The sequence below is a fragment of the Eschscholzia californica genome, unplaced genomic scaffold (assembly GCF_041429995.1).
Source record: "Eschscholzia californica isolate CP2 unplaced genomic scaffold, dmEscCali1.0.p SCAF_2, whole genome shotgun sequence".
NCBI classification, from domain to species: domain Eukaryota; kingdom Viridiplantae; phylum Streptophyta; class Magnoliopsida; order Ranunculales; family Papaveraceae; genus Eschscholzia; species Eschscholzia californica.
Genome location: NW_028238309.1, coordinates 11,523,240 through 11,545,919, shown reverse-complemented (window position 1 = coordinate 11,545,919; position 22,680 = coordinate 11,523,240). Strand labels below are relative to the sequence as shown.

The 22,680-nt window shown below is 36.0% G+C and overlaps 1 protein-coding gene across 1 annotated transcript; it reads left to right on the top strand.

Moving 5' to 3' along the window:
* Nucleotides 1-20,290: 20,290 nt before the first annotated feature.
* On the top strand, nucleotides 20,291-20,908 carry LOC147556211 (uncharacterized). The gene has a single exon (XM_086658596.1). The coding sequence runs from the start codon at nucleotides 20,291-20,293 to the stop codon at nucleotides 20,906-20,908; it is 618 nt and encodes a 205-aa protein (XP_086514722.1).
* The last annotated feature ends 1,772 nt before the right edge of the window (nucleotides 20,909-22,680 follow it).

The following is a 22,680-nucleotide window of genomic DNA, read 5'->3' as shown; positions in this document are numbered from 1 at the left end:
CGAACATTAAGGAACTTCTCTCACACTTGACGGCTGCCGCCTCACCTACGCCACTTACCCTAGTCGGCCTAACTCAGCCTATAAAGGGTCCCCCATCGTCTTCCACATGACATCTCAACTTCCACTGAGTAATTGATACTCGCCCCCAAAAGGATCGATCAATATTCATTCTTTTACTGCAAAGAGCAATTTGACTGTCTTGAGTGTCAGAGCGCTTTTCGAACCCTTTGCAGGTATTCTCCCAGGTTTTCAAGGAACTTAAGAGCTAAGGAACAAGGAGTCAGGAGCAGGAGAAGGAGGAATCGTAAACGGAATACTCTATCATAACGGACGTTGTCATGCATCAAGTCCCGATTACTTGTTGATATAAAGGAAAACCATTTTTTGACATCAACAAGTGTGTTCAAGGAACTCTGTATGGGTGTCTAGCCCGTACATCTCTCTAAGTTTAGTTTTTGTTAAATCTCCTTCTTCCCTAGTCTATTATTTTATTTCCAACAAGTGGTATCAGAGCCGAAGGTTCATTCCTGACTCTTATCTTGATAAAGCAATTGTCCTTTGATAATTGAAGAAAAACGAAGGTTGGTGTATCTCCGCGTAAAAACAGAATGAAGAAAGAAAAAATTACAATACTGAAAAATCAACACGACAGATGGAGAATGATGCAGACATGAGAAATTCTCATAGAGGAAAATTTTAGCAATGAAAAAGCATGAAGAAAGAAAGTAGAAAAAAAAGATTGAAGAAAAATGAGAAAACAAAAAGAAGAAAAAATATTCCAAAAGGGGTTTGTCAACCTAGTGGTGTGAATGATAGAGTCTCTGAATCCATCGTGATCAAGCTCAAATGATGTGAAGAGCCTCTGAATCCAATGTGATCATGCTTAAATGATGTGAACAGCCTTTGCATCCAATGTGATGTGAAGGGCCTATAATTCCAATTGATTAGGATTGAAGGGCCTCTCTAAAAAGATCAAGCTCAAAATCACATTGAGAAATTTAAATTACAAGTCGTCGTCCAAAATGCACCAGGTTATCAAACTGAAAAATGAAAATATTAGTGTCTTCTTATATTGCACACTATGGAAAACTTCCAAAAAGTGGTCGTACATGTTCAAGAATGTGTTGAGCGAGATACTCAAAATATTTATCGACTGCTAGTAGTATACATAAATGAAAGAATAAACAAAGAGAAATTTCAAGTAATTATCTAGATACATGGAGTGGATGATGGAAATCAAGGGAAACAATTGCAGGGAAGATTGATGCAGTAAATGATGCGGCAAAAAGTAACTTTTTGAAGGAAATATATAAATTTGAAGTTGATGACTGCAACCTCGATAAGAAAGACAATATGAATTATTTTAGTGAGTGTCTAAAAGCTGAGTGTGATAAGCTGAGTGTGATGAATTGTGTGATATAGAAGACGAAAAACAGGATAATTCAAATTAAAGAGGAGTGTTGGAAATACTAATTTGAATTATGGATAGTTATGGATTAGAGTCATGGAGAATTTGGAGAGTAAGAAGTTATTTGAATTATCAGTCATTATGTAATAATTTAGGGAGTCATAGGTTACTAATCTAAAGAGTCACAGTTAATGGTCTAGAGAGTCATTTGAGTTGCTTGCATTTAATGATAAGATGTAGAGTCTTGAGATGGTCACTGTATGAGTATGACCATGAAGATGTTGGTAAAGAACATGAAGATGTAGTAAAAGAAAGCTAGTAAAAGTAAGTGTGTTCAAGGAGCTCTGTACAGGTGTCTAGCCCGTACATCTCCAAGTTTAGTTTTTGTTAAATCTTCTTCTTCCCTAGTCCATTGTTTTATTTCTAACAATCACATTTGCTCTCTGCATTCAAAAGATATATCCGAAAACTTTCCGACTCAATAAGCTTAATCTAAATAAGAATTTCTTTTTCAGAGTTTTATACTTTTATTCAGTGCGATCTAATGAAATTTTGGGCATACGATCCAGGGTGGAGCTAGGATTTCAACTTATATATCTATAAGCTTTAACTTTATGGTAGCCTAAAATTTTAACTAAAAATAACTATAAGGAGGGTTTTACCTATGAAAGTATTATTTAAATGTAATTTCTAGTGATAACAATACATTCCTAACGACAAATCTCACATTTACGCATTTCCGACTAAAGAACTCACAAAAATTAACATACCGCCACTGATGAGTGCACAAAAATTCACGGGAAGTGGACTAAGATCGACGAGCAGAAATAGAGAAAGATGAAGGGCAGAAGAGGAAAAATGAAGTGATAAAGATAAAATAAAAATGTAAGAACAACAAAAGAAAATTAAATTACAAAGTATAAAAATAGTGGGGGGAGGGGAGAGGGGAGGGGGTGGGGGGGGGGGGGGGGGGGGGCGTGCAAAATAGAAGTCTAGACACAAATGCGTTCCAAAACGGCAGTTGGTTACGAAGTAGGGGTAAAATAGACATTGTTTTAAATTGGGGGCCAAAAATAAATTTCTCATTGTCAAAACCTAAGAAAAAGGTTGACATTCCATAACTCCAACCCATGAGCCGATGGGCACCAAGCACAAAACTATCAGATATATGTATTTTTCAATATTTCAGATACCAATGCTAATCGAGTACAAATATTTAACCAACCATTGACAAAACTATCTTAGATACATCATATGCCCGTATTTGTAATGAAACAATATAAAATGTTGTTACCTTGAGTTGAAGGGCTGCGGAAACAACCCTACACATGCTATAAACCTAGCTAAGACTGTTAATGCCTACTTTTTTTTGTTGAAAGCAAATATATTAACTTAAGAGTCTATTACAATCTCCAAATTAAAAAACAAAACATAACAATAAACAAAGTAATACAACAAAATACAGAATTGAGGAATTGCGTAAAATAGCTTCTAGTAGTGGAGCTTCTTTCATTCTGTAGCGCATACACTTGACAACTCTTCAAAAGGATGATGTGAAAGTTGGTCTTGCGATTCCTTTCGATAGATTGAAAGATGAAACTAGTACCTGCCTTCCTGTAACACAGAAGATGGATTAAACAAACACCCGAAGTTCCAGAAAGAAACAAGGGTGTCTGTAAGGTGGAACCAAAAGATGGTTCCGAGTTATCCCTCCAGTATTCTCCATATGCAGAGACCATATCCATTCGAGTTCCACAAAGTAGAATCTGATCAGATACCTGGAAATTGGGATCGCCGTCATAGCCCGAGTATGAATACTCCGCTAATTCGACAAAAGATCGCAAATGAGTTGCGAAGAGGGGTGGAAGTGAGCATGTTAAGGACCTAGGATAATTAGTTAAATCTATTCGAACATCAAACACGAAAGAATTCGACAGGGATTGAGCTGAAGCGTATGAAACAAAAAGTGGGGTACCAAGATGGACAAAAATATTTGAATCGAAGTGTCTTCCTGGATCGAAAGGTAAGTTAATACTAATGTTAAATCTCTTATAAGATAGACGATATGAGCTCATAATCCATAAGGTTAAGCGATGGATCCAAATTAACATGAATTGATCCCATATGTTAAAACCTTTCTTGGTGATGAAATGTAATATGATAGAAGACGGACTGAGGTTAAGGTAATATTCAGTTAAAGTAGAAGAGAAATTTGAACCTAAGGTATGATCATCGGTTAATCGGAGGGGGGGTGAAAATTTGAACCTAAGGCATTAATTTTCTGTTAATGCCTACTTAGTACCTGTAGATTATATAGAATATGTTATGACCAAGAACAACTTACTAAAAAGCAACAGTGGAAGATTTAGGTGGTTCAGTTGAAAAAAGACTCATTCCACGTGTGACGAACAATGATGCAATGATTTTCACAGTCGATTTACAAATATATGAAGGAAATTATATTACTTATTGGTATTACATTTACTACTATGTCAAAACATATTATATCGACATATCATATTCAAATTGTAACATACGTGAAGAACATACGTTAAGACTGTTAGACTGAAGAGAGAGCACAAGAATGAAAACTCTCATCACTTTAGCGAACCCCTAGGTTAGTGACTTGTGCATGCTAAGTTGCTAACCATATTCAATCATCACTTTCTCAATCTCTCCCAGCTGAATTCTGCTATTATTTTGATTTTGTACGTATCATTACAATAGTATATATATGTATATCTCCGAGTTCATTTCTGCCATTACTTTGATTTGTACGTATCATTACAATAGTATATTTAAGTCCCCATAATATTGAGATATACCCTTCAAATATTGAGATATACCCTAATTGGAAATAAATCCCCCAAATATTGAGATATACCTTTCAATTCTAATAATTAAATTGAGGTTTTAAGAGAATATTTTCTTTTTCGGGCTATTTAAGTCCCCTAAAACTCTTATCTTCAAAAACAACAATGGGAGCAAGTAAGTGTAACTCAGTAACTAAGCTGGTGGTAGTGGCGGCCGTAGTGGTTGTAGTGCTTGCAACCCTAGTTTCAGAGTGTTCGGGAGATGTCATTCCCAGCGTTCATATTCTTTTTCGAAGTGAATTACCTTCTGTCTTGAATGTTCATTGCCAGTCAAAAGACGATGATGTAGTTACTCGTGCACTAAATTTTGGACAGTATGTAACATGGGAATTCAAACCAAATATACAGATGACAACATTGTTTTGGTGCAGAACTCAATGGACTGATCAAAACGGACGCAATATTGATTTTTCATTCGACATATATAGGGCCAATAGAGACGGCAATATTTGCACGGAGACGTGTAAGTGGGCCGCTAAACCAGATGGAATATATCAATCTCAAGATTTGACTTCTCATCAATTTGAGTTGATTTATCCTTGGCCAAAGTAGATGTTCTTGATTCTGTTTCTTTATATGCATCTTCCTCTATTCATCATATCATGAATTTGATAACCATTATATATAGGTGGTGATGTTATAATAAATTTGAAATAATTATATATAGCTCAATATCTTAATTCGCGAATAATTTTATTAATTTAATTTCTGAGATACAATACCACCACCAATTCAGTCCGTTAGTTAGATAAGTCTAATCTAAGAGCATCTCCAATACAGGACCCAAACTACAAAATTCAGAGTGCACCTAATTTTTTTTTGAATTTTATACAAAAATTCTCTCCAATAAGGTCAATTTGGCTCTTAAGATGATATAACAACATTAATTCTAAGATGTCTCTAAAAAGCAAACTCAATATTTGAGATTTCTGGTGAAAGAAAATGAGACCTAAGTAATGTTATAACTTTTTAGAGTATTGTCCATATTAAATACAAACCTACCCATCTAGAAAATGAGACCTAAGTAATGTTATAACTTTTTAGAGTATTGTATTGGAGATATCTTTCGAATTGAGGATCTCAATAGTGCCATCTAAAAAAGAGAGTTCCACTTAAGACTTGACATGAAAGAAATTTGAGTTTTTCTTTTGGACTTGCATTGGAGATGCTCTTAGGTCATTCTAGCGAAATGAAAAGCGCTTGCTATCAGAGCAGCAAAGTCAAGTCATCAATCTTTCAGTGAAGAATCCAACGAATCGCTAGGCTCACACATCAGTATGGGGCATATATCTTATATCTTAACCAACCCACCATGATAGAAAGTGAGTCCCTTTCCCTGTACCAAGGCAGATCATTTCTACCGTTCCCATTCACAAGGCATATAATTTCTACTGTTCCCACACACAGTATAACTCGAAAGATAATGTCTTTGAAAATTGTAGAATTCTCTGATGCCAAACTAGGCAGTCAGGTTCGTATATTTATGGACTTTTAATAACTGATTTACATAGATAAGATTTACAAAGATATATACTTATCAAATATAACAGAAAATAAATTTAAACTTATCTTATGGGTTGAATGAGTCAATATGCTCTATTACCCCCCACTCCTCAAGCTAAACTTTGGAGTCGTAAAGTGAGAGCTTGCTACAAAGGAATTGGTGTTGAGATTTCACCAAACCTTTTATAAAAATATCCATAATCTGGTTTTGCGTTGGAATGTATTGAACTCGTAAACCACCTCGATTAACCCTTTCTCGAACAAAGTGATAGTCAAGCTCCATATGCTTTGTTCGAGAGTGCAAAATCGGATTGTGCACCATATACGTAGCGCTTATGTTATCACGATGCAGAGTAGGAGGAATCTTCATAGAAATACCTAAATCACGAAGTGAAAATTAAAGCCATGCAATATCAGCCGTTGTGGTTGTCATAGATCTATACTCGGCCTCGGTGCTAGATCTGGATACCGTCGGCTGTATCTTCGAGGACCACAAAATCAAATGTGAACCAAAGTAAACACAACCACCAGAAACTGACCTACGCGTGTCGGGGTCACCCGCCCAATCTGCAGCGGAGTATGCATTAACTTGAGAATTGAAACCCCTTACTTGAGAGTCTGATTGAGTGCCAAAATATAAACCACGACCAAGAGTGGCCTTTAAGTATCGAAAAATCCGTTTAACTGCAGCAAAGTGTTGATCAGTCGGGGCATGCATATATTGGCACACTTGATTCACAGAATAACTTATATCTGGTCGAGTTAAAAATAAATACTGCAATCCACCAACCAGAGATCGATATAGAGTTGCATCACCAAGTGGTTGACCATCAATAATTGATAACCTTTTTCCGATCGAACAAGGAGTGGAAACCGGTTTGGAATTAAGCAAATCAAGCTTATTTAATAGCTCGAGTGTATAACGAGTTTGAGTCAAAGAAAGGCCTGATTTCGTGCGATGTATTTCCATACCAAGGAAATGATGAAGCTCCCCAAATCTGTCATAGAAAATTGTCGATGTAGGCGTGAAATTACTTCAGAAATCACTAATGAATCAGAGCCCGTTACTAAGATGTCATCGACATATAATAACAAGATTGTTATGGAAGTATCCGTTTTGTATATAAACAAGGAATCATCATATTTAGAGGCCGAAAACCCAATCTCACGAATATATGTGGTGAAACGATGAAACCAGGCCCTAGGAGTTTGCTTGAGGCCATATAATGCCTTGTTTAATTTGCAAACATGATTAGGATAATTCACATCAACAAAACTAATTGGTTGATTCATAAATATAGATCTATCAAGTAACCCATGCAAGAAAGCATTTTTGACATCTAGCTGGTTGATTTTCCAACCTGAAGTCACTGCCGTACTAAGTACCAATCTGATTGTTGCAGGTTTAACGACCGGTGAAAATGTTTCATCGTAGTTTATACCATGTTGTTGGTTGAAATCTTTTGCAACAAATCTTGCCTTAAATCTGTCTATCGAGCCGTAACTTTTGGTCTTAATATGAAACGCCCATTTTGAACCAATAAGGTGCATAGAATCATCACGCGGAACCAAAGTCCAAGTCTGATTTTTCATCAAGGCATTAAATTCATCTGCCATAGCCTCACACCATCGAGGGTCCTTCCTTGCTTCACTGTAACAACTTGGTTGTTTTGGCAACTCAGGTAAAGAGGAAAGCAAAGCAAATGAAACAGGATGCTTAGTTGCAATCATAGATTTCAATTTGGGTTTCACTATACCTTCCTTTGAACGAGTGACCATAGGATGAGTTGGAAGGATTGGTGGAGGATATTCTGATGGCTCCATCGGTGTTTCCAGCAGCGGTGTTATATCAGTGTGAGATTCAGATTGGGCTTCGTTAGAAGATGACGGAACTCTATCAACGATAGCATCAGGAACTGTTGAGGCAAGAGACATATTGTTTGGTGGTGAGAAAGGAAGTTGATTACACTACAAAATTCCGGAGTTTTTGTAACGACTTATTGTAACGGCTCCCGAGGAATCCGTTACAACAAGAACTTTTATAACGGCTCTCTTCAGTAAATCCGTTACAACTAACTCAAAAAAATTGGCGCCAGTTCCCGCGCCTATAATTGGGGTTTTAGAACGACCTTTATTTTCCAAACGCCGTTACAAACACCGAAATAATGACGCCACAGTTGGCGCTGGTGGCAAAACAGTTGTAACGGCTTGTAGCCGTTACAAAAGGTGCCTATTATAACGACGCTCTCTTAAGTAGAGTCGTTATAAATGTGAAATACCTAGATTAAAAATTAGTAGCTATTTCGTTTTATCTCTTTCATCTTCTCTCTCTAACCGTGAAGGCAAAATCCGATCGCACGAGAAATCTCGGTCTCCCTCTCTCGTAGTTAGGTTTCTATCCTGGTAAGATCTATTTCTCTCTCTTTCATCTTCTCTCTCTCTGGCCGTGGTTTTTCTAAAATTCTTATCTCCTTCTAGCAGTTAGGGTTCCAGGGAAAAGGGGCGAAAGTTCGATCTCTCGTTCTTCTCGAGCTGGTATCCAGGTTTAGTTTGATTACTACCCAATGTTAACTTGATTTTAGTTTGATTACTACCCAATGTCTTGTTTTACTATTGGTAATTATAAATCTGAAATCTTATAAATCTGTAACCAAGGATTCTTGAATAGAAACTTCAGTGGGTGGGGGTGATGTATCTAAGAAAACCCATTGAGGACCTTCACTAACTATAACTTCATTCTTGATATTTGATAAATCAGGAAGAGCATATGGGAACAAGGTTTCATCAAATAAAACATCCCTAGAGATATAAATGCGTGAAGTTTTGGGTTATAAACATTTACATCCCTTGTGAAATTCACTATAACCGATAAAAACACAAAGCTCTTATATTCAAGCTTATTTTTACGATAAGGTGTTAAAAAAGGGTAACAACGAGACCCAAATACACGGAGAAAACCATAGTCAGGTTCGCGTTGAAATAGTGTGTGAAAAGGCGATTTGTTTTGTAAAACAGGGGATGACATCCTATTTATTAAATAGGTTGCAGTACCGAAAGCTTAAGCCCAATAAGATTTTGGTAAGTAACTTTGGTGTAACAATGCTAGACCAGATTCGACAACATGTCTAATCTTTCTCTCTGCCACCCCATTTTGTTGTGGGGTGTGAGGACAAGATAGATGTTGAAGAATTCCGTGTGTTTGTAGGTAGTTTTGAAAACTGTGCGAAGTGAATTCCCCACCACCATCACTTTGAAAGATTTGAATTTTTATGGGAAATTGTTTTTCAAGTAGAGTATGAAAGTTTTTAAAACAATCAAACACTTGTGATTTAGCATTAATAAAATACAACCATGTAAACCTCGTGAAATCATCGACAAAAATAAGAAAATAACGAAAACCTAAGTTTGAAGTCACGGGTGAAGGACCCCATAAATCTGCATGTATTTTTGAAATAGGAATCTGAGAATTATGAAGAGAACGATTAAATGGTAAACGATGATGCTTAGTCATAATACAACTTTGACATAAACCATTTGAAATCGAAGGAACATGAATTTTATTAGAAATGATGCGAGAAAAGGCACGAGAATGGGGATGACCCAGTCTCATGTGCCATACATTATTTTTGATATTTGAACCTAAAAAGCAAAAGTTCGAATTCCTACGACTTTTATTGAAGGCCCTAAGAGCTTAAGCTGAATAGTGATAAAGAACACCTTTGTTAAGACCGTGAAGGACCAGCTTCCCCATTTCCCGATCCTGCACAAAGAACATATCTTTATCAAAAATAATGAAGCAATCGTGATCTTTTGTTAACTGTGATACTGAAATTAGATTCTTTGTAAGAGATAGAACATGGAAGACAATTTTTTAAGTAATGGAGGGAGATGGAGAACCAAGTGTAACATTACCAGTGTTCGCAACGGGCAAGAGAGCACTGTTTCCAATCGATACCTGGTCTTGTCCATAGTATGGATTCATATTTACCATCATTGTAGAATCACTAGTCATGTGATTTGAAGCACCCTAGTCGGCATAATAATTAGGATCATATGATTCACAATTTTGTTGATAGGCGGCGTGAGGAATATCATTTGGATGGAAATTCTGATCTCCTCGGTGATAACAAAAGAAGGCAGTGTGACCCCCACATCCACAAATTTGATAAACAACCTGTTGAAAAGAAGAAGGTGAACCAAGAAATGAATTTTTTTGAATAGGTTGTGATTTATTCCGTTGAAATTTATTTTGCCATCTGCCTCTGCCACGACCCCCTCTATTAGTGAACCGTCCTCCACGACCTCTGCTGGAGTTATAAGATTGATGAGCAGGGGCTGAATGTGTTGAAGCAGCAGGAAGAGACTTCGCCACTAAAGTTGTTGACTGCAATGGAGGCGTCTGTGTTTGTTGAACAAGACGCATTTCATGAGTAAATAAGAGAGGCATAAGTTGAGAGAAGGTTGGTAAGTTCTCTCGTGTTTCAATCGCAGTCACAAAAGCTGCATAATCAGGACCCAATCCTCGCAATGTATGCAACACTAATTCAATATCTAGTACTGGAGTGTGGGAGGCAGCAATTGCATCAGAAACTTCTTTGATCTTTCCTACATATTCATTCATAGACAAAGAGTGTTTTTGAATAGTTTAAAGATGGAGGAGGAGTTGAGACTTACGTGCACTGTTTTGAGCGGAGAAAGTTGATTCTAGATTAATCATAAAACTCCTTTGCAGTCTGGAACTCTGGAGTTTGAGCAAGAATAGATGGGGATAATGTTGTGTTTAACCAACTGATAAGGGTTTGATCAACCCTTGTCCCTTTTATAAATTCTGGATTAACAACATCCATGTTTAGTTGTTCATCAAAAATCGAATTAGAGGGAAGAACAACAATAACTTCGATGTGATGGAACAAGTCCTGTGACTTCATGATAGGAACTATTTGCTTTTTGTGACTTCATGATAGGAATTATTTGCTTTTTCCAAGTTAAGTAATTGGTTTTGTCCAATTTAATGGATACCAAAGGTACAAGATTAGTCAAAGAGGAAAGAGAACCAACATTGGAAGAAGAAGCCATTGATGAACTTAAAAAAAATCAGAGAGGAGAGAAACCAGTAGCTCGTGATACCATGAAAATTGTAGAATTCTCTGATGCCAAAGTAGGCAGTCAGGTTTGTATATTTATAGACTTTTAATAACTGATTTACATAGATAAGATTTACAAAAATATATACTTATCAAATATAACAGAAAATAAATTTAAACTTATCTTATGGGTTGAATGAGTCAATATGCTCTATTAGTCTTCACCCATGGTCAAACTTCTATAATTACTGGATTTAATTGAAAGTTTTTTTTATATTATGTTTAGTTCTTACTCACTCTCATTATCTCTTTATAAAAATATGGATTAATTTCATTTTCTTCCCCTAAAGATGACCAACTCACCAAAATACCTCCTCTATTTCATCAGATGTTAGTGACTTATCAATCTTACCAAAATAGTCCCTTTAACCATTTCTTCAAAAAAAAAAAAAAAATCTCACTCATTTCTCCTTAATCTTCTATGGAAGACCTAAGTATCAACACCAAGATTAGAACTTGGAAGCTGTAATTGCGGGCTTAAATTAAAACTAGAGAAAAATGTACTATATAAGAGGGAATTATGAATTTGGTACAGTTGGTGAACAAGAGAACGAAAATGACAATTGTTGATATAAGAAGGAAGCCGCTGTGAAGAAGTAGAAATCTACTCCAAAACTAAACCCGGACTTGGTTGCTCTCGTTCACTGCTATTATTATTCTCCGAACATTTCTTCTCATTCATCATCAAATCTGAACAATTAATTTCACCTGATATCAAAATTTGATCACCAAAACAACTTCCTCCACTTTTATCACCCTTCTTTCATCCATCACATTCTTTCAATAATGTTCTTCAAAGCTTTAATGTTTTTCTTTGATATTCAAACTTCGAACGAATCATAGTCGGACTCTTGAAATTTTAATCCAAAGGAATTTTATTTGTTGTTATCGGAGTCATCCGAGACTCTTTTGTTGGTGTTGATACTTTGATCTGTCGTGGAAGATTTAAGAAAATTAGAGAGAGGAAATTCTGGAAAAAATTAAAATGGTAGTTTAATGAGTCATCCCCGACTGTCTTATTGGTGTTAGTGGTTTTGATTCTTAGGCCTGTCATGGGAGAGTTAAGAAAAATAGAGAAGAAATTTTGGAAAAATTTAAAATGGTATAGTTCAATTGATTTTACGAGTAATAATGGTTTTTGGAACCTAAATGATTTTGCATCACAAGGAAGAAATGGTTAGGGGACAATTTCGGTAAGAAAAATGATAAGTCACTAACATTTGACCGAATATAGGAGGGAAAAATAAAGAAGGAGGTCAAATTAGAAGCTGATCTTTTTTCTGGGAGGTCCCTTTTGGTGAGTTGGTCAACTTTTGGGGGCTAAAATGGAATTAATCTTAAAAGCTTCAAAAGTTTGTATTTCTCTTTCCAGTGTATTAAGCATCTAGATATACGTTCAGAGTTACGAGATCTTTTTTCTTTACAAATAAAAAAACTCAAAACTATTGATCAAAAACTGATCACGCCCTTTTTTTCTCTACTTGAAGTTTGCTTGTTTCAAGGTTCAACTCGGCAGTTATCGTGCTTATCACATCTTTGATGTATCAAATGTTATTGTGATGACTTTTGCAGTCTCTTTTCAAAAAAAAAAACTTATCACGTTAGAAATAATTAAGTCTGTAGCAGTCTTTATGCGTTTGTCATCTCCAAACAAGTTGAACATCCATAACTTTAAGGGAATAAACGTCTTCAACAACATTTCTATGAGCTCTTCCGCCAAAAAAATAAATCTAACTCCATGTGCTTCATTTCTTCTCCATGATGCACTTATGCTATCACAATAAAAATTGCATGTTATTTCGTCGTAAACAAAGTTATCTGCCACGATGATCACTCATGTACGTAGTACGGGTACGCGGTTCGCTACCATGTGGGTATCGTGTACGCTAAAGGTATACTTTTCCGGTGTGCTATTTTGATTTCAATTCGTTTTGGACTATTTTCCTAAACTATATATACTCTTTATGATGCATTTATAATGCATACACCTATTCCAAAACATTATTTTTGCATAATCTTACAATCTAACAAGCTCATTAGAATACTTTTTTTTGCAGAGACTATCCAAATTAGTCGAATGTATAATTTTCTATAAAGATTTTAGGTTAACTAACTCTAAAAATTACGCTAATTTAGTTGAGTGCTAATATATGTCTTAATAGCACAATGTTATTATTTTAAAAAATTTATATATCCATGGGGATCTCTTTGGATAAGGAATTTATTATAAAGATTATATGATGCACAAATTTGTCAACTTTTAGGAAGTATATCTTTTTGTGGTGTCAATTAGTCATTATAAATTTTGGAGGTTAATTTCGGAAAGGGTTATTTAGGCCAAGACCCCCGTTTATTTAGCTATATTAGGGGGACATCCCTAAAAACATTTTCGTTTAGGCGTTTGTACCCAAAAATGGTGTAATTGGTTTCAAAAGTCTCTGTTTTATAATTGTTTCTCACAAAAATCTGATCTTGAATCTTTTAGTCATGTTTTAAAGAGTTGGTATCAATTTCTTAGACATGGGTTTCGAAGAAAAGATGAAATCTTAGAAGATTTTGCTAGAGAAGAATTGAAATCTAGAATAGAAGTAGGAGAAATTGAAGAAGAAGAAGGAGAAGCAATCAAAGAAAAAGAAACCGAGGAAGAAATCCATCCATGTTAATCGGTTTTCAGATTGTCCTTCAACAACTAACCAAAATTCAGAGCAAAAAACAGAACCCAAGTTGACAATAAAGAGCAAAAACAACAAATTGGTGAACTCCAGATTGAAACGAGAACCCATTTGCTTAGATTCAGCAGATCTACAAACTGAAGAAAAATCTGGATTTTATAGCTAAAATTTTAATATAGGAAACATCACTTATTCCAAAAGAAGAAGATACTACAAGTTGTGAAGTTGATGGTTAAGAGGAAGAAGATACTTGAGAAATAAGTGGTTGTGAAGCTCCAAGTGGTATTTTGGTTGGGAGTGTAGTCCTAATATAACTAAATAAATGGGGGCCATATACTAAAAATTAGAACGGGGTATTTTGGTCAGTAGGCGAGCATGTGATTCGCAGGACCACTACTTCACGACTATTTGAACGAAAAATGAGCTTTGGGGGTTAACGCCTAAACGAAAATGTTTTTAGGGGTGTCCCCCTAATATAGCTAAATAAATTGTGATTCTCTAAAAAAAAAAAAAAAAAAAAACCCTTTCTAAAATAAAGGTTGTTATATGGTAGGGGGACACCCCTAAAAAAAATAAAAAAAAAAAAATCCCCCAGATATTGAGTTACCCTTTCTAAAAAAAACACACAATACCTAATTGGAAATAAATCCCCCAGATATTGAGATTTACCCTTAAATTCTAATAGACTGAGGTTTTAAAAGAATATTTTTTTTTTTTGGTCTATTTAAGTCCCCTAAAACTCTTATCTTCAATAACAACAATGGGAGTAAGGAAGTGTAACTCAGTAACTAAGTTGGTGGTAGTGGCCACAGTAGTGGTGGTGGTGCTTTCAGCCCTAGTCTCAGAGTGTTGGGTAGATGACATTCCCAGGGTTCGTATTCTTTTTCGAAGTCAATTACCTTCTGTCTTGAACGTTCATTGCCAGTCAAAATACAATGATGTAGTTACTCGTGCACTAGATTTTGGACAGTATGTAACATGGAAATTCAAACCAAATACACAGATGACAACATTGTTTTGGTGCAGAATTCAATGGACTGATGAAAACGGACGCAATATTGATTTTTCATTCGACATATATAGGGCCAAGAGAGACAGAAATATTTGCACCGAGGCGTGTAAGTGGTCGGCTTTACCAGATGGGTTATATCAATCTCAAGATTTGACTTCTCATCAATTTGAGTTGATTTATCCTTGGCCAAAGTAGATGTTCTTGATTCTGTTTATTTATATCATGAATTTGATAACCATTATTATATATATAGGTGGTGATGTTTAAATAAATTTGCTATAAGTATATGTAGTTCAATATTTTAATTCGTGAGTAATTTAATTTAATGTAATTTCTGAGTTACAGCACCACGACCACCAAATTCAATTCATTAGTTAGATAAGTCTAATCTAAGAGCATCTCCAATACAAGACTCAAATTACAAAAACTCAGAGTGACGCCTAAGATTTTTGAATTTTTTATAAAAATTCTCTGCAATAAGGTCAATTTGGCTCTTAAGATGATATAGCAACATTAACTCTTAAGATATCTTAGAAAGACAAACTCAATATTTGAGATTTCTGTTGAAGATCTCAATTGCCCATATTAAATACAACACTCCATCTACAAAACGACACCTAAATAACGTTATAACCTTTTTTAGAGTATTGTATTGGAGATGAGATGTCTTTTGAATTGAAGATCTCAATAACGCGATCTGGAAAACAGAATTTCAGCTGAGACTTGACACAAAACAAAATTTAATTTTTTCTTTTGAATTTTACATTAAAGATGCTCTTAGGTCATCCCTTTTAACTGATTGTTTAACTCGAGAAGACTAGATCTTGGTCAAAGTTTTGTAGTGAGTGGGTTGAATCGAAAGGTTGTTTATTATTTTTACTTTTTATTCACTCTCGTTATCACCGTATAAAAATTTAGGTTAATTCTATTTTGACTCCCTAAAAGACGGCCAACTCACCAAAATGACCCCGCTAAAATTGACCAGCTTCCAGTTTGGCATTTTTTTTTTCGTTTTTCCTTTCTCTAATTCGCCATACGTTAGTAATTTGTCACTCTTACCAAAATAACCCCTTTAACCATTTCTTCCTTGTCACGCATCAGACCTATGTATCAATACCACCAACACCAAGATTAGAATTTAGAAGCTATAACTGTGTACTTAAATTAAGATTAGGGAAAAAATGTACTACATTAGAACATCTCCAATGCAAAACTCAAAAAAGAAATTCAAATTGTCCTATGTATCAAGGTTCAATTGAGTTTCTCTTTCCTAGATGTCAATGTTGAGATCTTCAATTCAAAATACATCTCCAACGCAACAATCTAAAAACTTAAAATAACTTACGTGTCATTTCCTAGATGGTTAGATTTACTTTTAATATTGAGTGGTCAATTGATATCATAAAAAAAAAATCTCAAATATTGAGTTTCTTCTTGAGATATCTCAATATTAAATGATGCCACGTCATGTTGAGATCCAAATTGAGTGTTGCATTGGAGAAATTTTTTACCAAAAAACTCAAAAAATCCTAGGTAGTACTTCGAGTTTTCCAATTTGAGTGTTGTATTGGAGATTGATGCAGGGGCACCCGGCGTGGAGGCTTTTTCCATGACTAAACCGGGCCATGAGCCATCCGGCCATGGAGAGTAGCTTTAGGAAGTCCCAATTTTAGTATGATTATTAGAGAATTTAGGTTTAGGAAATTATGTTATTTTAGTATTTCCAATAATTGGAAAGGTCCAGATTTGAGTCTAGTTATTTAGGAAGTTGCAGTATTTTATTTATTTAGGAAAGTCTAATTCAAGTCTATCTAGGAAAGTCCAGAATCCTATAAAAGGATATCTAGTTTGTCCATTATTGATATGTTGAAGAAAAAACCCAATCAAGTTTAATCGAGTTTACAGTTATTTAGAGTTATTTAATTGTTATTTAATCGTTCTTCGTATTAGTTTATTTTATTCTTAAATTCCGCTGCATTCTACATCATGTGGTATTCAGAGCCACCAAAGTTTTTGGCTAATGATTCTGGAAATTTTTTTCCAGAGCAGTTACATCAGTATCAATCGTATTATATTCGTCAAGATGATTATATTCAATCAAATTATACTCATCAAGAGATAACGAATCAATGCTCATGTTCTTCATGTTTATATGCGAATAACGACTCGTACAATTAACATTGGAATCCGGGAGAAATCGAACGAGAAACCCCTCCACAACCGTATTCATCATCACCGTCACCACCCCCACCATTGTCTTATACAGCTTCACATCCATATTCTCCTTCTACACCACCTCCGTACTCTTATTATTCACAACCGTTTTCACCACCTCTACCTTCATACACTTATTATTCACCACAATCACCACCACCACCGCAACCTTCGTACTCTTATTTTACACCGGCACCGTATTCACCACCTCTTATACAACCGTATTCACCTCCACCACCAACACAATCATCTTCTCTTTCCTATTCACCACCACAACAACCACAACCGTCTTTTTTCGAAACAGTTCCATCGCTAATACCCGATTTAGTTAAGGTTCAACATGTGGTGAACGACATCAAAACAATAATACGTCAACCATATTCATCGTCTATTTTAACTTTCAATAAGGAAGAAGAAAGAGAAGAACACAAAGAAGTTGAAGAAGACGCTCACAACGATGTTCAAGTCGACGAAGAAGAAGAAAAAAGAAACGTACGAAGAAGTTGAAGCTATAGGTATTTACGTAATTACTTCATCACAAACTGCGAACGAAGGAAAACCTAAAATAACAATGGAGAATAATAATACATTGGAGAAGATTACGAGCTTGAAAACTCTTAATAATATCCTTTTGAAAGAAACAGAGGAGCGACGTGATCAGGTTAGTACTCTTATGAAATCTAAAAGTGATCTTGAAATTGAAATCGAACGATTTATAGCTGAGAATCAAAAATTAGAGGAAGAGAATAAGATTCTTCAAGATAAAGCTATGGAAGCTGAGATTAAACATAACTTAACCCTAGTGAATGAAGTTGCGTTAGAGGAACAGATGAATGAAGAAGCTAAAGAACTGAACGATCAATTAAATGAGAAAATCAAAGAGGTTATTGAGGTGAATAAGGAGTTCAGTGATTACAGAATTGAAGTGAATAATGATCGTGAGAAGAGGCAAAAAGAAGAAGATAGATTGAGAAATTTAGTGAATGATTTAGAGAAGAGTAATGAAGAATCTCAGAATGAAATCAAGCGGATCTGGAAGATTAATAATCGAATTCTCGAACAGAAATCAGACATGGAGATGAAGTTTTGTAATCTAGAGAAAGAAAAGATTAATCGAGATGTTGAGATCAAGAAATTGCAGAAGCAGCTTGATATCGTCAATGGAGAGTTAGGTCGTGAACGAAGTTCTTCTGAAGTTGTTATTCGTGAGATGAATTTGATCCAGAAGAATCTCGATATTCAGGTAATTGAATCTAAAACTTTGAAATCAAATTTCATTGAACTTGAAAAAATTAGATTAGAAATTCAGGAGAAACTGAATCAATTAGAGAAAGAGAAAGAAATACTTATTGAGGAAGGAAAAGTTAGGGAAATAAATATTCAATCTTTGATTAAGGAGAAAGATTTAGTTGATGAAAAGTTGATTGATTCCTTGAAATCAATTGAGAATCTGAAGAGAGAGAAAGATGAACTTGTTCGAGAGAAGGAACAGATTAATGAAGAGATTAATGAACAGGGAACTAATCTGAAGATGAAGATGGATGACTTACAAAAGGAAGTTGAAAAGCTTAAAACCACCATATCTGTAATGGAAAAGAGTGAAGTAGAATTACAGTCGAAAGTTTCGAACACTTTGGATGAAGTAGCAAGAAAGTTTAAGAAAATAGACGAAGAGAAAGCTAATCTTGAGAAGGAAAAGGTTAAGAGAGAGACTAAAATTGAAGAACTTCAAAAAGAATTGAGCAATCCTAGAGTTGTTTCATTAAAACATGAAGAATCTTACAAAACCCAAGTGGGAAAAACTAGCAAACTTCAATCTGAATTTGAGAAAATGAAGGATAATCTCGAAATGGTTACTCTTGAAAAGAATGGTGTTCAAAAAGATCTTGAATTGAAGAAGAAAGATGAAACTATCTTGAAGCAAAAAGTTCAGGAATTAGAGAAGAATATAGAAAAGACACTTAAAGAACAAAATCACCAAAAGAAGGAATTCCGGCAACGTTGGATTCGGTATGAAGTTGGTGTTTTGGTCCTTATTTTTCTTCGAAATTCCGGCAAATGTCGAACAAAGTGGGAATTACGGATCGCCATAACGGAGTTCACCGTTTGCTGGTGCATTACGTTATTTTCTTCATCAAACGGTTCGGGACGAACCTCTTGGGAGAAGGGGATGCTGATGCAGGGGCACCCGGCGTGGAGGCTTTTTCCATGACTAAACCGGGCCATGAGCCATCCGGCCATGGAGAGTAGCTTTAGGAAGTCCCAATTTTAGTATGATTATTAGAGAATTTAGGTTTAGGAAATTATGTTATTTTAGTATTTCCAATAATTGGAAAGGTCCAGATTTGAGTCTAGTTATTTAGGAAGTTGCAGTATTTTATTTATTTAGGAAAGTCTAATTCAAGTCTATCTAGGAAAGTCCAGAATCCTATAAAAGGATATCTAGTTTGTCCATTATTGATATGTTGAAGAGAAAACCCAATCAAGTTTAATCGAGTTTACAGTTATTTAGAGTTATTTAATCGTTATTTAATCGTTCTTCGTATTAGTTTATTTTATTCTTAAATTCCGCTGCGTTCTACATCAGAGATGCTCTAAAAGGTAATTACCAATTTGGTATAGATGGTGAACATGAGAATGAAATGACAATTGTTGGTCTAAGAAGGAAACCACTGTGAAGACGTAGAGATCCGATCCAAAACTAAAACCAGACCTGGTTGCTCCCATACACTGCTATTATTGTTCTCCAAACAACTCTTCTCTTTCATCATCAAATCTGAACCGTCAATTTCACCCGATAATAAACTCGATCACCAAAACAACTTCCTCCACCTTTATCACCCTTCTTTCGTCAATCACATTCCTTCAATAATTTATGTTCTTCAAAGCTTTAAAATCATCATCACATTTCTTTAATGTTATTATTGTCTTTCTTCTTTTCTCAGATGATGATATCGGCGATGGAATCTTCGGAGACAATTCATTAAATCCCATTAATCTAGCTACTAATGCTGGAGAACTTTGAAGAGTTTTCCCCGTTGAAACGTTCATGGACTTTTTTGATATTCGATCTTATTAGAGTCAACGGTATGGATCGGTCACCCAATCCATATACACAACCGACCGACCCGGTCGGACAAAGGGGAACCGGCCCCACCCGGTGGAAAACCCTAGAAGACTCCTATTGTATTTATGATTAACATCAATCTTTGTAATCTCTATCCTAGATTTACCCTAATACTGTATCCCATAAGTCTATAAATACTTGTAACCTATTTTGTTATTAATATACAAGAGAAACATTAATCTCTACATTGCTTCTTCTTTACCATTAAGTTATTATCTTTCATTGTTCGACTAACATTCGGACTATCGAAGAGATAGTTCTCACATGGTATAAGAGCCACAAGTTTTTTTTTCTTTTACAAAAACGTTTTTTCTTCTCTTTCTCTATTTTATTCATCATGTCTGCACCTACTGAATCTGCTTCAGATTACACTCCCACCACTCCTCCGCATTCTTCCGCAATTTTTGACATTCATCATAGTGATTCACCTACCACTATTCTGATCACTCCTCTTCTTTCCGGAGATAACTATGCCTCCTGGTCAAGAGGAATGAAGATGGCTCTAAGAGCTAAAGATAAGTTTGGTTTCGTCGATGGTTCAATTTCTAAACCGACGACCCCCATTGATTTACATGCATGGGAGAGATGTAATGATCTCGTATCCAGTTGGATAGTCAACTCGGTTTCTCCTGATATTCGCCAATCAATTTTATACGATGAATCTGCTGCTGACAAATGGAAAAATCTTTACGACAGATTTCATCAAACCAATGCACCTAAGATTTTTCAATTGAAACGTGCAATCTCTACACTGAGACAAGACGGTTCTGACGTCTCTACTTATTTCACTCATCTCAAGTCTCACCAAGATGAGCTCCAATCTCTTCTCACTGTAGAACCGTGTTTATGTGGTCACGGTAAAGCTATGATTGAACGATTGAATCAAGATCGGGCCATGGAGTTTCTTCAAGGACCCATGACCGTTTTGCTGCGATCCGTAGCCAGATTCTTCTAATGGATCCCTTCCCATCGGTTCTAAAGATTCACAGTATGGTTAAACAGGAAGAGATCCAACAGAATCTTACCAACTCGGATCTCGCCGTATCTGACGCCGCCACACTCGCCGTCGGCAATCGATCCGATCGTTATGATCACCCTCGGCCGAAGCGAACTCGGCCATATTGCGAGAACTGCCATCAGCTCGGTCACGTGAAGGACACATGCTACAAGTTGCATGGATATCCCCCACGTAACCATCCCAATCAGTTCGCGGGTTCGGTCATTGCTGGATCGGTTTCTGACCCGCCACAGGGGGTGCCTGCAGCAACGTCTATGACACAGGATCAGTACCACCATCTCGTCAGGTTATTCGAGCACAACAATCCAGCTGTTGGTTCTGCCTCTACAGGCACCTCCGACCCACTTGTCAACCTAACAGGTATAACCCCTTATCTCCTTCCATGGGTCGTAGATTCCGGCGCCGCTAGGAATATGTGTGCTACTCTATCATCTTTTACTTCTTATACTACGGCACCATCTAATTATTATGTTCGTTTACCGGATGGTTCACGTTCACGCGTTCTTCATATTGGATCCATTCCTTTTACTAAGGATTTCTCTCTTATTAATGTCTTACATATACCGACTTTTAAGTTTAATCTTATTTCGGTTTCACAAACCACAAAATCTCTCAATTGTAATGTTTTATTTACAAAATCATCTTGTGTTTTTCAGGATCCATTGACAACAAGGACGATTGGACTTGGTGATCTTCAAGATGGACTCTACTACTTACGCACGGAACCTAGGATTTTATCTTCTTTTCCTTATAGTAATTCTAGTTGTTTTAATTTATGGCATTGGCGACTTGGCCATCCTTCTTTAGAGCGTTTGTCTTTTATTTCTACTAAATATCCATGTATTAAGAGTGGATTAATAAATAAAGTTCCGTGTGATGTTTGTCATATCTCTAAACAACCTCGACTTTCCTTTTCTACTAGTTCGTCTATATCTTCACGTCCTTTTGAACTAGTACATGCCGACATTTGGGGCCCTTTTAATATACCGTCTACTTCCGGTTGTCGCTACTTTTTGACATTAGTAGATGATTTTTCTAGATGTACTTGGCTTTATCTCATGCACTCGAAATCGGAAACTTTTAAATTAATTTCCAAATTTGTCAATTACACAATAAATCAATTCAACACTAACATTACTAATATGTGTTCGGGTAATGGTACTCTTCTTTCTCCCTCTTTACAAACGTTACGATCCGATAACGGTTCTGAATTTCTATCCCATGAAATCCAAACCTTTTTTAACGATAAAGGAATTATACATCAAAGGAGTTGTGTTTACACTCCCCAACAAAATGGGGTTGTCGAGAGAAAACATCGACACATCCTCGATGTGGCTAGGGCACTTCGTTTTCAAGCCCATTTACCACTTAAATTTTGGGGAGAATGCGTCCTCACGGCCGTGTATTTAATTAATAAAATTCCGACTCCCATCCTCAATGGTCGATCCCCACATGAAGTCCTCATTGGTTCCCCACCCTCTCTCGATCACCTCCGCGTTTTTGGTTGTCTTTGCTATGCACACAACACAAATATCCGTCATAAAATGGATGCTCGTGCTTCTCCCGGAATATTCATCGGCTATCCCTACGCCCAAAAAGGCTATCGAATCTACGATTTGAAAAGCCATAAGATTTATACATCTCGAAATGTCACGTTCCAAGAAACACGATTTCCGTTTCTGACCTTCAAACAGCCAACGTCTCCTGTC

What these genes read in the sequence shown, in the direction of transcription:
- LOC147556211 (XM_086658596.1), top strand. Translation starts at nt 20,291, where the DNA reads ATGTCTGCACCTACTGAATCTGCTTCAGATTACACTCCCACCACTCCT.